The sequence below is a fragment of the Coffea arabica genome, chromosome 4e (genome assembly GCF_036785885.1).
Source record: "Coffea arabica cultivar ET-39 chromosome 4e, Coffea Arabica ET-39 HiFi, whole genome shotgun sequence".
Classification (NCBI taxonomy): Eukaryota; Viridiplantae; Streptophyta; class Magnoliopsida; order Gentianales; family Rubiaceae; genus Coffea; species Coffea arabica.
The window spans coordinates 7,444,122-7,456,624 of record NC_092317.1 but is presented as its reverse complement, the minus strand read 5'-3'; the positions used below and the strand labels follow the sequence as shown (position 1 = coordinate 7,456,624).

The window sequence follows — 12,503 nt, the reverse complement described above, 5'->3', positions numbered from 1 at the left end:
CTAATTAATTTATGCTTTTATCATGTCCATGTATGTACACGTGTCAATATTAACATCATTAAATTTGTATTATGTTTTTGTAGGAGTTAACTTGAAATCAATAAATAAATATATATATATATATATACATATGTATATATGATAAAACAATCTTCAATTCTTTATATGGTAGGTTATTAAGTTAGATGTATTTACGCTCTGTCAAGTAGACTATCTTTCTTTTCGCCATATGAAATTCTTTTATATTTGTGTTTTTTTATTTTTAATTCTTTTTTGCTTTGTTTTATAATAATTAATTCTTTTCTTTTTTCACTTTCTTATTTATAATAATTTTCAATAGAACAGATATTGTAAGCATTCGATTGGATTTCTTTGTGGTCAGCAGAGAAATCACAGAGAATGGTGGACAGTTGGAGATTGGGGCAAAAATTAGAGTTACATAAGAAAGCCAACAAAAAAGGAGTACGGAGGTTGGGTTTGATAAATACAGAGGAAGGGAGTTTAAATGTCAAATCTCGAATTCAAGTCGTTAGATGTCACATTTTTAATGATATAAAATTTTGTTAAAAAGGTAACATGCCCCTTGCTAAATATTAGTTTTCTAATTGGTTTATATTGAATGACTTTAATTGGATTGCAAATAAATAGTTATTCATCATTTTCTAGAGTCTTGTATAATTTGCAGCAAAACAATGCAAATCTAAGAATTGGAACTTAGACAAGTGTCGATTGACAAAACAATAAACCAAAAAAAAGAAAGAAAAAGAAAATATATATGCATCATTCATTTAGGAAAAATAAAGAGGTTTTTTGTTAATGTAAAATTACAATACTCGTATACCTTAAAAGGGTTAATTTCATTTTTCACCTTTTAACCACACTCTAATTATTACTTTAGTTTTTAAATTTTAATATATGACACTTTAGTTCTAATTTATCAAATATATTATACTTTTATCCTCTAAGTATAGAATCAATTTCACTTTAATTCCTAAAGTATGGAATACATTCCACTTAAATATAAAATTTATCTCACTTTCATGAAAAATTTTAATGAATTGGAACAAAATTTGTAATTTGACAAATAAAGTAACCTATTTTGAAGTTTAAAAATCAAAGTGAATATTCAGATCTAATTGAAGGGTGTAAAACGGAATTAATCCAGCCTACAGGTTAGTGTCGTATAATTTCAGAAACCTCCCCTGAGGTTTCTGACATTTGCACTGATCTCCCCTGTGGTTTGAAAAATTACACTAACCTCCCCTGAGGTTACTAATCCTTTGCAAATTCAGTCCAAATGATTAAAATATTGTTTTAGAGAGTGAAATTAGAATTTTTTACTAAATTTGTCCTTTGTACTACATGTCCAATGAATGACAAAATATTACAAATCAATTAACAATTAATAAACTTTAAGGAGTATAATTTATAGGCAAATACGCATTACCTATTTAAAGTACCGGTTCTTTATGGGTATTTTACTTTCAAACATTAAATTTAATACAAATATTTACGCTCAAATACATATTTGTATTTACTTTCAAATATTTAATTTTTGTTAAATACAAAAACTACCAATCTCTCTTCCGTAAAAATATTAATATAACACTTTTTTAATTTTAGTTACAAACATTATGTATTTAACATAAATTAAATGATTCAAAATAAAATACCTATAAAGAGCCAATACTTTACTCATGTAATAGATGAAAGCCATAAAGAATTAATACTTTATAGGTCATTTCTTTTTTAAAAAAAAAAATTTAATTTATATTAAATAAATAACCTACCGATTTCCTTTTTGCAAGAATATTACTGTAACACTTTTTGAATTTTACTTACAAACATTGATATATTTATCATAAATTAAATGTTTGAAAGTAAAATATTCGTAAAAAGCATGTACTTTAAATGAGTAATGCGTGTTTGCCTTAAAGATGCGGTAACTATTTAAAGTACCGGTTCTTTAAGGGTATTTTACTTTCAAACATTTAATTTAATACAAATATTTACGCTCAAATACAGATTTGTATTTACTTTCAAATATTTAATTTTTGTTAAATACAAAAACTACCAATCTCTCTTCCGTAAAAATATTAATATAACACTTTTTCAATTTTAGTTACAAACATTTATATATTTAACATAAATTAAATGATTCAGAATAAAATGCACATAAAGAGCGAATACTTTACTAGTGTAATGGATGAAAGTTATAAAAAATTAATACTTTATGGGCCATTTATTTTTTTTAAAAAAATATTTAATTTATATTAAATAAATAACCTATCGATTTCCTTTTTGCAAGAATATTACTATAACAATTTTTGAATTTTACTTACAAATATTGATATATTTATCATAAATTAAATATTTGAAAGTAAAATATCCATAAAGAGCTGGTACTTTATCAGGATCAAACGCTTACCATTGCAATTCTAATTTCATAAATAGATTTTTTTTGAGGTAAACAAATTTCATAAATAGGTTTGTTTTACTTATTTACCAATTTACCCTTCATTTTTATAAATGGCCTAAGCCTGCAACAGAGTTTGTCCTTTACTAGAGAGCGTGCTCCATCGGAAGGGAAAAAAAAGAATAGTACAAAATGGGTTCAATAGAACCACCGACAAATGCAGAAAACGGCTCACTTACGTTCACCGCCGCCGTCACCGGCGGAGCGGCACCACTGTCTGAATCCACCGGAGCTCCGGCTGCAGAGAACGACGTCGCGAAGAAGAGGAAGGCCAGCATGCTTCCCTTGGAAGTAGGTACTCGAGTCTTGTGCCGTTGGAGGGACAACAAATATCATCCCGTGAAAGTCATCGAACGCCGGAAACTTCCCGGCAGTGGGGCGAACGACTATGAGTACTACGTCCACTATACCGAGTGTATGTGAAATTGAATATGCGAGATTTTCATTAGCATATATGGGGAAGAATTTCGTGAATTAGGGTTAGGTTTAGCGTGTTTATAGCTCGGATTATTTATGGCATTTTATTTATTCTTTTTGTTTCGTTGCTTCATGAAGTTTATCAAAAGATGTAGTTGTGGTTGAGTTATGTGGAGGGAAATGATGAACTGATAAACAACGTTGAGGAATTTAAAAAACATGAATTTTCTCAGCAAGTAATTTTTGTTGATGTGTATTTGTGTCTGAGATGAGATTGAGTTTTCGATGTGTGAGCTCTTTAGACTTTCTTTTATGTTTTAATGTAAAGGTTCAGATTTTGTTGGTAAAGCTTTCGAGTGTAAGCAAAATTTTAATTCCTTTGACTTGAGTAAGTACTTGCTAGGGAGGGCATAATATCAGAAGGCCATGGTTACACTTTTTGGTCAAAACTCCTGCATTCTCAGCTCGTAATTTATCCTATCATTCAGCTTCACCGGGAACAGAGAATGAAATTTCACACAGTGCTACTTGATATTGTTTGCATTAGGGAATGAAAACCTACATGACTTCAATTTTTGTGTAGTTAAGCTCTTGCAATTAATGCCAGTTTTAAATTACTGTGAAACAATTGCTTAGTGAATAGGACCCTGACCACAGTGAAACTCCTGATGCTGTGGAAGACATGGCTTGGACCTCTTCCATGTATTAGTAGAAAGTGGAGTAAAGAGCATCAGTTGATTATTCAGCCTTGAAATAAAGGGGTAGTGTATAGACTTTCTATCACACTGTGTACCTTGAAATTATCCTTGGTAGTCTGTAAGAGATTGTAAAAAGTGAATGATGTTGCATATTGAGATTAGTTCAGCTTGTCTTTTGAAAGTAGTTATTCCTTTCTCAGTTCTCGATTTTTACTTTAGTTTTGTTCTCTACTGAAAACCCATACTGTTGTATCAATTTGTTAAAAAATTTCTGTAAGTTTTTTGGTTTTTAGCCTGGTATCCTCTTCATCTTTTGGTTTGATGCTTCAAAAAAGAATCCCCCTTCAGTGGTTTAGTTTTGGGAATGTTCTCCAGTACTAGAAGAGTGAACATCTCCAGCTACAGGAGTTAAATAAGAGTTGAACTCTATTGATTTGCATTATACTAGTATTATAACTATAAGAGCACAACTTTTCCTCTGATTGCTAGTGAAAAATGATTTCCTTTGTTGTCATCTATCTATCTGAAGCTGTATTTTGCTGTAATTCATTGGTCTTTGCTTAAAGTATTATGCTTTTAGTTGAATGACATCTAATAATAGTTTAGACGAATTTTTTACTTGTACAGAGACATAGGAGGATAAAAATTTGGATCCCCTTTTTTCCTTGACCTCTTCTTTGTCAAAGTTTTGAGCTTTGATGCCATCACCATTTTGATTAAAGAAGCTTGATGACAGGAAAAACTACGGATTTGGGTACCTTTTTAGTCTCAAACTATTTACTTTGTGATTACTTGATTAAGCGGAAGTATAATTTTTAGGTTATTAGTCTGCTGACTCAGAGCATCTTTAGATTGATTTTTCTTCTTATTATCCTTCCTCTTCATCCTGACACCTATTTGGAAGGTATTCTTGAATCTTCGGTGCTACAACTGTGATATAGCTTCAGTTCCTACTATTATTGCTGGTGGTTGCATATTGCAGCTACACCTGATCAGCCCAAAGCTGTTATAAATCCACCTTTCCCTTTAGCTAAGACTAGTTGAAACTTCTGTTTTAAGAAACTTTACGATAAAGCACTGTCTTTAGTTTTCAGAGTACCTTCCAAAGTAGTCTTGTTTTGTGTAGGGAAAGAGGCTCAATGTGCTTAACACCTTTGTTGGAAAAATTCTGTGCGTGGCTTGAGCAACATCTAGTTGAGGATTACTAAGAAAAATGGCCTTTGGATTTTTCTGGCCTCCTAAAGAAAAAGAAAAGATTGAGCAACATCCCCAATAAGTTGATTGTATGTGATAATGGTCTTGCCCAAGTTGTCATCTGTCCTTCCCAACACAAGTAGTAGTTTGTGGAAGGTTGTCAGTTACTGCCTTTTCTGATGCCTTGTCCTTCATCCTACATAGGATAGACTCTGGTCATATTTTTTTTTTCTCTTGGCTTAGAAGAGTGCCTGGACCTCCGCAATTGATGTTAAAGTTGACCTTTACTTGTATTTTATCTGTGGAATCAGATTCAGATCTTTCTTTGGGAACTCTGTGCTTCAACTTATACCGTGTTTTTTTCTTGTAATTTGTATGGTTTCTGGCTTATTCCAGTATGGCTTTGATTCTCATCCTTTTGTCTAATATCATTCACAACTAAAAGATGGGATTCTTAGTTTCTGCTCTCTTTTCTTCTTGGACAGTTAATAGGAGGCTTGATGAATGGGTGAAACTGGAGCAGCTTGATCTTGATTCAGTTGAGACTGTTGTGGATGAAAAAGTGGAGGACAAGGTCTGTACTTTCTTTACTTCTTCTTAGTTTCCTTAATTGATATGATAGTTTGGGCTTTCCGCTGGCAATTATAACAAATATCTTGTCTTAATATCTTTATCTTTCTGCATTATCTTGTCTAAAAGCTTCTAGAGTTTTTGGAATGCAGTGACCTCACAGGAACAAGGGAAGAACCATCTTGTTTAAAACTATTTTATGCCATCTCTTGATTTTTTATGTTGTTCTGAATTCATGTTATCAAGTAGAATGTTTTTTCTTTTGTGTTGAAGAACCAAAACAGAATGCTGTTAGTTATCAGTGCTTATGCAAACAACCCCGATTTTCTTAAAAAAGAAAAAGAAAATGAAAATGAAAAAATGGATATTTGAGTTTGAAGAAATGAATTTTCTCTTTAAATGCTTCTTCTGTTTTCCTTTCATCCTTTTTGGTAGGTAGGTAAGGGGTTAGGGAGAGGGTTCTTTGTCTTTGTTGCATAAAGCACACGAAGTTTGCCCCCAGTTTCCTCCCTGTTTTCTCCCATTCACATTATTGGGCTGCTACTGTTGCTGGGATTTGATGCTTATATAAATTTGTATTTCCAAATTGCCATCTACATCCTCTCTGTTTGATTTACTAAGATTTTGGAAAGTCAAGTCCTCTACTCAACTGTGGGGTCACTGCTATAGTTGACTTTAAGTAGAAAATGTGCAGTATTGTTTCCATGTCCAACCTTGGTTACTGTCTGACTTGAGTGAGCAGAACTTTTTGTCTTTTCATCAGTGAATAATTAGCTGTTGTTGGTTTGGTCCATAATGGAGGACCATCTAATTGGGTCAATGTTATTCTAGTGTCATTCTATGGTAAGTGGTTAGGCATGCTACTCATTGCTCAAAATATGTGATGGTTACAGTTCATGATTCTCCTATTTGTTTACTTTTTAGCAGTCCATATTTATTCTTGATAATGGACGAATTGTTTGTATGTCGACAGATTTTAAATTTCTTTGTTGTCCTGCTGCAGGTAACAAGCTTGAAAATGACTCGTCATCAAAAACGCAAGATTGATGAGACACATGTGGAGGTAGTCATTGGTCATTTGATATTTCTTCTACAACATGCACTATTAATTGACATTGTTGCAAAATCTTTAGTTTTTGTTGTTGCTTTTGTTGCTATGCTTGGTGGTTATGCAGATGATCAGGAAGACTCTTTTATGCAGTTTTCGAACTTGATTATTGTTATGAGTTTCATTTACCTATTAGTTAGGTAAAACTGCTGTAAAAGTCTACCACTCCTGGGGTTAGCTGTCCCTTTGTGCCACATAAAATGCACTATACCTTGAAAGAAATGAATTGAGTCAAAATTTCAATGAAAGCTATGATGCCCACTTTAACTTCTTGATATAATAATTTTATGGGGGAAAATAAGCAAGTTCAGGTGAAATTCTTTTGACTTATTTTCTGTGCTAAGAGCTGTTTTTGTTGCCCTATACTCCATTTATGCCAGGAGCTGCTATCACTATGTCTTCAGGATCAGTATGCTATAACATGAACTTGTGAGGGTTAGAAATTTTGTCTAAAGCAGATCTTGTATCAAATGATTGGTGTAACATGAGATGTATAATAATAATCCATTTTCTGGATACTTTTCAGTATGCATGACAGCTGTGTTATGTTTGATTGGCTCCTAATAGCTATTGCAGTGAATTTTATTCTTCTTTTCTTGAAATCATATGGATGCTTGCCATCTACTCTAGAAAGTGAATCTGTACACTGTTTTGAGATTAACTACGTTGCTAAAATCATGATACATGCTGTCTCTCACCTCTCACATGCTGTTACACACATCTACGGGCACATACATGATACAGTGTACCTGCAGAGTTGACATGCTAATCTACATGCATGTTTAGGCTATTTTCTGGACTATCTTGCTTGAGTCTCATCAAGTGAAATATTATGTTTTAGCGTTATACTAAATTACCATTTTGTTGGACTTACTTGTCCTTTTCTTATCATTTTCATTTCTCTGTAAGGATGTTTTAGGATTTATTTCTAGGTGGTCAACTAAACAATGCTGCTCTGTGTAGGGGCATGAAGAGCTTGATGCTGCCAGCTTGCGTGAACACGAAGAATTCACAAAGGTGAAGAATATTGCCACAATAGAGCTCGGAAGATATGAGATTGAGACATGGTACTTCTCCCCCTTTCCAACAGAATACAATGACTGTGTGAAGCTCTACTTTTGTGAATTTTGCCTCAATTTCATGAAGCGCAAAGAACAGCTTCAGAGGCATATGGTGAGCTTACTTTGAATACTTCTAGTTTGCAAAATTTTCCTTTTATAGCATGTCCCTATTAACAGATGCTCTGCCTCTGGACCAGAAGTCTCTAGCATTTTTTTGAATAATAAATGTCTACTTGTACACTGATTATTTGTGCCACTTTAATGCTTATAGATGCATTCCCAATGGCAAGCTAACCACCTCTTACATGCTAGTCTTCTGTTGTTGCCTATTCTGTCATATTTGGAAGTCCTTTCCTTTTTTCTTTTGGAATTGTTGATACATGACACATCAAAAGGGGCATCAAACGAAGAATGTTACATGAATTGTGAACTACAGAATTTTCCCCCTATCAGCAATATGTACACACACATGCACACACACATATATATGTATGTGTTTGTGCAGCATAATGATGTATTTAAGATATGCATTAGTTTCTGAGATGTTATAATTAGTTCAAGCTTCTAGAACATATTGCTCTCTGTGGGCTTTCTTCTGTTATTATCCTTAGTATGTTAGAATCCTTATATCAGGCTTATTAAGGAGATGTTGGTTTCATAGAAACACCTATTGGATGCATCGATGTTGGTTTCGTAGAAACACCTATTGGATGCATTGATACTTTAACTTACAAATTTTCTACATTTTTAAAGAGTTTTATTATTTAAAGATACCCAGAGCACAAGCTACAAAATACTGTAGATGTTGGTGGTTTAAGTGTTAGACTGTGATTGTATGGCATTATTCACTGTGGTACTTAAAAATAATTTAAGACAATTTATTCATGAATATATGCTTAGTTTCTTGAAAAGCAGACTTCTGTGTCTTGGCACAAAAATAAGTAGTCTTTAAGTGCAATGGATGCATTCTTTGACCTTTGAAGTGAAGCATGTTTCCATAATCTGTTGTAGGACAAAATGAGATCATTGTTGTCTCATTCTTAGCATGTTAACTAAAGGAGCCAAGGTTTCATCCTTAGGAACAAAACCAACAAATTGTCTGGCATTTCTAATGGATCTTGTATTTGGAAGCAAGGGTGTTTTGCATCCACAATTATCACTTTATACTGAAGGGTTGAATCTTTATGATTGTCTCGCTTTAGTAGCTGTGGGTACTATATATGCATTTCTGTCGTCTTGTGTATTAGACACAGTTACGTATAATGTCATCTTATCAAGACCAATTTATATATCATTTCCTCATTAGTTACAGCAGGGGAACCTTTTATGATCATAATTATGTGTGGAGGACCATTTTCTGATTTTTGATTTTTTTGTGTAGAGGAAATGCGATCTTAAGCATCCTCCTGGTGATGAGATATATCGATGTGGTACCTTGTCAATGTTTGAGGTATATGTTTATTTCTTTATTCTCCTGTTGTGTTGAAACATGATTTTAGAGCTCATTTAGTCACCTAATGTATTTGAGAAAGGGATTCAGGAAACTATATTGAGAGATAAGGATGTACTCTTTTGTTTCCTTTTTCATGATCTTCAATATACTTTTAGTGATTTTTTGGTATCGCTTCTCGAAAGATGTTGATTTATAGGCTTTCACGTATATTAATTTTTTGCAATTAAGTTTTAAGTTGGGAACATTTGAAACAGGTTGATGGGAAGAAGAACAAAGTTTATGGACAGAACCTGTGCTACCTTGCAAAACTATTTCTTGATCACAAGACCCTTTACTATGATGTGGACTTGTTTCTGTTCTATGTGTTGTGTGAATGTGATGATCGTGGTTGCCACATGGTTGGCTATTTTTCAAAGGTAATTCTTTATCTTCAGGTGCTGCGTTTTCTGTCACACACACCCCCCCCCTCCCCCTTTTGGTGGTAAAAAAAAAGCCCTTTTTTCTTTCCTTTTGCTCTTTTGGTGGTATTCACATGATTCACTTTTACCCTTTTTTCGTTGTTGCACTACTCTAGTTAGTGTGATTCTGATGGTTGGAAATGTCACTGCCTTTAGTTGCGAATATGGTGCTGTTAGTAGCAAAATTTATGTTTGCAATCTCATTTTAATACTGACTAGAGACCACCAATGGATGCTAATTCCTTGTGAATTGAGTTGTATCTCATTTTATCTGCATGGCGAGTGCTACCAAATCAGTGAACTTGTATTGAGAATGAAGTAGTATCTTTGGATTAAGTAATCATCTTTGACTTTCATAACTTTTTGGCATATGATCTTGTGCTTCTTGTTTGTACGTGTCAAAAACATTTTAAATATCATTTACTAGTATTTATTGAAAGCTGAAAGATGCTATCTGCTCTGAATGTAAGATTTGTTGTAGAAACATAAATGGGTAGAAACATAAACTCTGAATAAAAGGGGCAACATGAATGGGTAGTGTATTCTTGGGTGTCTTCCAATGATTGTGATCATCTTCTTGAGGTGTTTGACTGGCAACTGCACATGTATATCGTGCCATAAAGTTGTTTTGTAGATGGGAAGGAGACAAATGAGCTTTCTGATAAGTCTATACGATTGAGCCTATATATACATGTTGTCTTCTTATTTTACCATCTTTTTTTTCTCTTTTGTTGATGTTTACTCCTTCTCTCTCTTATGTTCCTCCTACAATTTTCATTTGCATCAACTGTACCATCAATCTGAGCTTGAATCATCGAGAAAATAGATTTACATGTTTCATGAAAGTTAATACTTATTGAAGCATGTAAAAAATAAAATAAAATGTTCCTCACTATCGTTTGCCTGATGATTCAGGAAAAGCATTCTGAGGAGTCCTACAATTTGGCCTGCATTCTGACTCTTCCTCCTTATCAGAGGAAAGGCTATGGGAAATTTTTAATTGCTTTTTGTAAGTCTCTTCATACGTTGCTTTCATGTATTTTATTTAAGGCAAAGTACATTTCAAGAGGACAAGAATTTAAGTAATTATTTTTTGAAGCTCAAGCAGTGTATGCCGGCAATTTTCCTCTTTCTTGTTTGTTTGTATTTATTTCTCAGCATTGATATTATCTTGTCTCGTTCCAATTTTCTGAGACCAGCATTTGCCCCTGATATGGAAATCACATTTACTGTTTCTTGATCCTCTCAGTTGCTGTAAGATCAATACTGTAGCTAGAACAAAATAATCTATTTAGAAGTGTGGATAATTGCCTATTACGATACGCACAGTCGTATAATGTTTTCTGCAATTTATCTCCTTGTTTGACGATGTTGGTTTTCTTCTTGATGCAATAGTAAATTTCAAATTCCTCATCAAGGACTGTCAATTGTGGATTTTACAAAAAGATAAATGAAGCTTTAGGAGAACAATACTGTTCATTGCTATGCATTTATAAGGCATGTTAATTTGAGGTGCTCTCTTCTCTTATTTATTGCTCCCCAATCCCCATCCTCGATGTCTTGGCTTCTGGTTCTCATGATTAACTTTCATAAGCAAGCTATGCTAATCTCTCTCCACTTGTGGCGCAGCATATGAACTTTCAAAAAAAGAAGGCAAGGTTGGTACACCAGAAAGACCTCTTTCTGACCTTGGACTTTTGAGCTATCGGGGATACTGGACTCGTGTTCTGTTAGACATATTGAAGAAGCACAAGGGCAACATCTCTATCAAGGTCTGACTTCTGAATACTGGATTTGTTAGACTTTTGTCTATTTATGACTGGAAGCGAGAAGCTAATGCCAAATTAGCATTCTTTACAGGAATTTATAATGAAAAGAGAGGGAGAGGGAGAGTTGCCTTTAGTGATAAACTTGGGATATTATTGAATTCCTGAGTCATCTAATGATAATTTGTGACATTTCTAACTGGCATGCACTTTAGAGGAAATAAATAAATAAAGGCGTCACCAGAAATGCATAATGGTTAATTTGGGACTTAAAATAAAATCCTTGTGCTTTATGTCAGTTGTGTTGTTAACGTTTTCTTTGAGATCTAGGTTCTTTCATGGCTGTAGGAGTTCTACAATATGCCAAGACCTTGTGAAGTGATGGATAACTTGGTCTTCATTGTTTAGCTGAAGAAATATCTTAAAAAACTTCTGTCTTCGTCTTTAAAGAAAAGGTTCGAAGTTGCTTGGCAGAGGATGGTTAAATTTAATGAGATTAGATGTTTTTAAGTCAGAAAAGTGTCATGAGCTTGCATCGGATCATGGTGTATGCTTTCGAAATTTTGCTCCTGTGCTGCAATTGAAATGTTTCTTTAGTAACATGACGCCTTTGCTTCCTATTTCTTACAACCATGCAGGAGCTTAGTGACATGACAGCCATCAAGGCTGAGGATATCTTGACTACACTTCAAACATTAGAGTTGATCCAATACAGAAAAGGGCAGCATGTCATCTGTGCAGATCCCAAGGTCTTGGATCGTCATCTGAAAGCAGCTGGTCGGGGCGGTCTAGATGTTGATGTTAGTAAATTGATATGGACTCCGTATAAAGAGCAGAGCTAAGTACTTTGGTTATCAAAGTTTTCTGTGGCTTATTAACCCTTATGTACATGTGTAGAATAGTTTAAAGTTGGAAAACCAGGTGACTCTCTCTGCTAAATACTTCCAGTCGAAGGATGTTATTGGGGTGGATAGGTATGTTGACACATTGTTATTAACTGGTTGTAAGTTGTAACATAGGCACATGTAAAATGTAGCATCTACTTAAATGTTGCCAAGAAACCAGAGCCTTTCTTTATTACCTACTGTGCCAACACGTTGCTATTATGAAATCTGTTCGATCAAAGAGTCTAAATTGCCTTGCTTATGTTCATGGGAAAAAGAAAAGGGAGGCAAACGTTAATGGCTGGGAAACAGAAAGTTCAATGCACAGAGTATGGTTGGTTATCCTGCATTTTATTTGATCAGTTTTGCGGTACGGTTAGTTACCTTGCATATCCGGATTAAGTGAAAGTAACGAGCA

The 12,503-nt window shown here is 33.9% G+C and overlaps 1 protein-coding gene across 1 annotated transcript; it reads left to right on the top strand.

Annotated features, from left to right (window-relative positions):
- Window positions 1-2,547: 2,547 nt before the first annotated feature.
- Window positions 2,548-12,281, top strand: LOC140005987 (histone acetyltransferase of the MYST family 1-like). Its single transcript, XM_072047449.1, has 9 exons — window positions 2,548-2,891; window positions 5,271-5,359; window positions 6,359-6,418; window positions 7,427-7,636; window positions 8,906-8,974; window positions 9,232-9,393; window positions 10,351-10,444; window positions 11,065-11,207; window positions 11,840-12,281. The coding sequence occupies exons 1-9, from the start codon at window positions 2,609-2,611 to the stop codon at window positions 12,041-12,043; spliced, it is 1,314 nt and encodes a 437-aa protein (XP_071903550.1). The 5' UTR covers window positions 2,548-2,608; the 3' UTR covers window positions 12,044-12,281.
- Window positions 12,282-12,503: the final 222 nt, after the last annotated feature.

Bases quoted from the DNA above. Each gene is read 5' to 3' on its own strand.
- LOC140005987 (XM_072047449.1), top strand. From the start codon at position 2,609: ATGGGTTCAATAGAACCACCGACAAATGCAGAAAACGGCTCACTTACG. The intron at 5,360-6,358 runs GTCTGTACTTTC...GTCCTGCTGCAG, and splicing joins ATGAAAAAGTGGAGGACAAG to GTAACAAGCTTGAAAATGAC. The intron at 6,419-7,426 runs GTAGTCATTGGT...TGCTCTGTGTAG, and splicing joins TTGATGAGACACATGTGGAG to GGGCATGAAGAGCTTGATGC.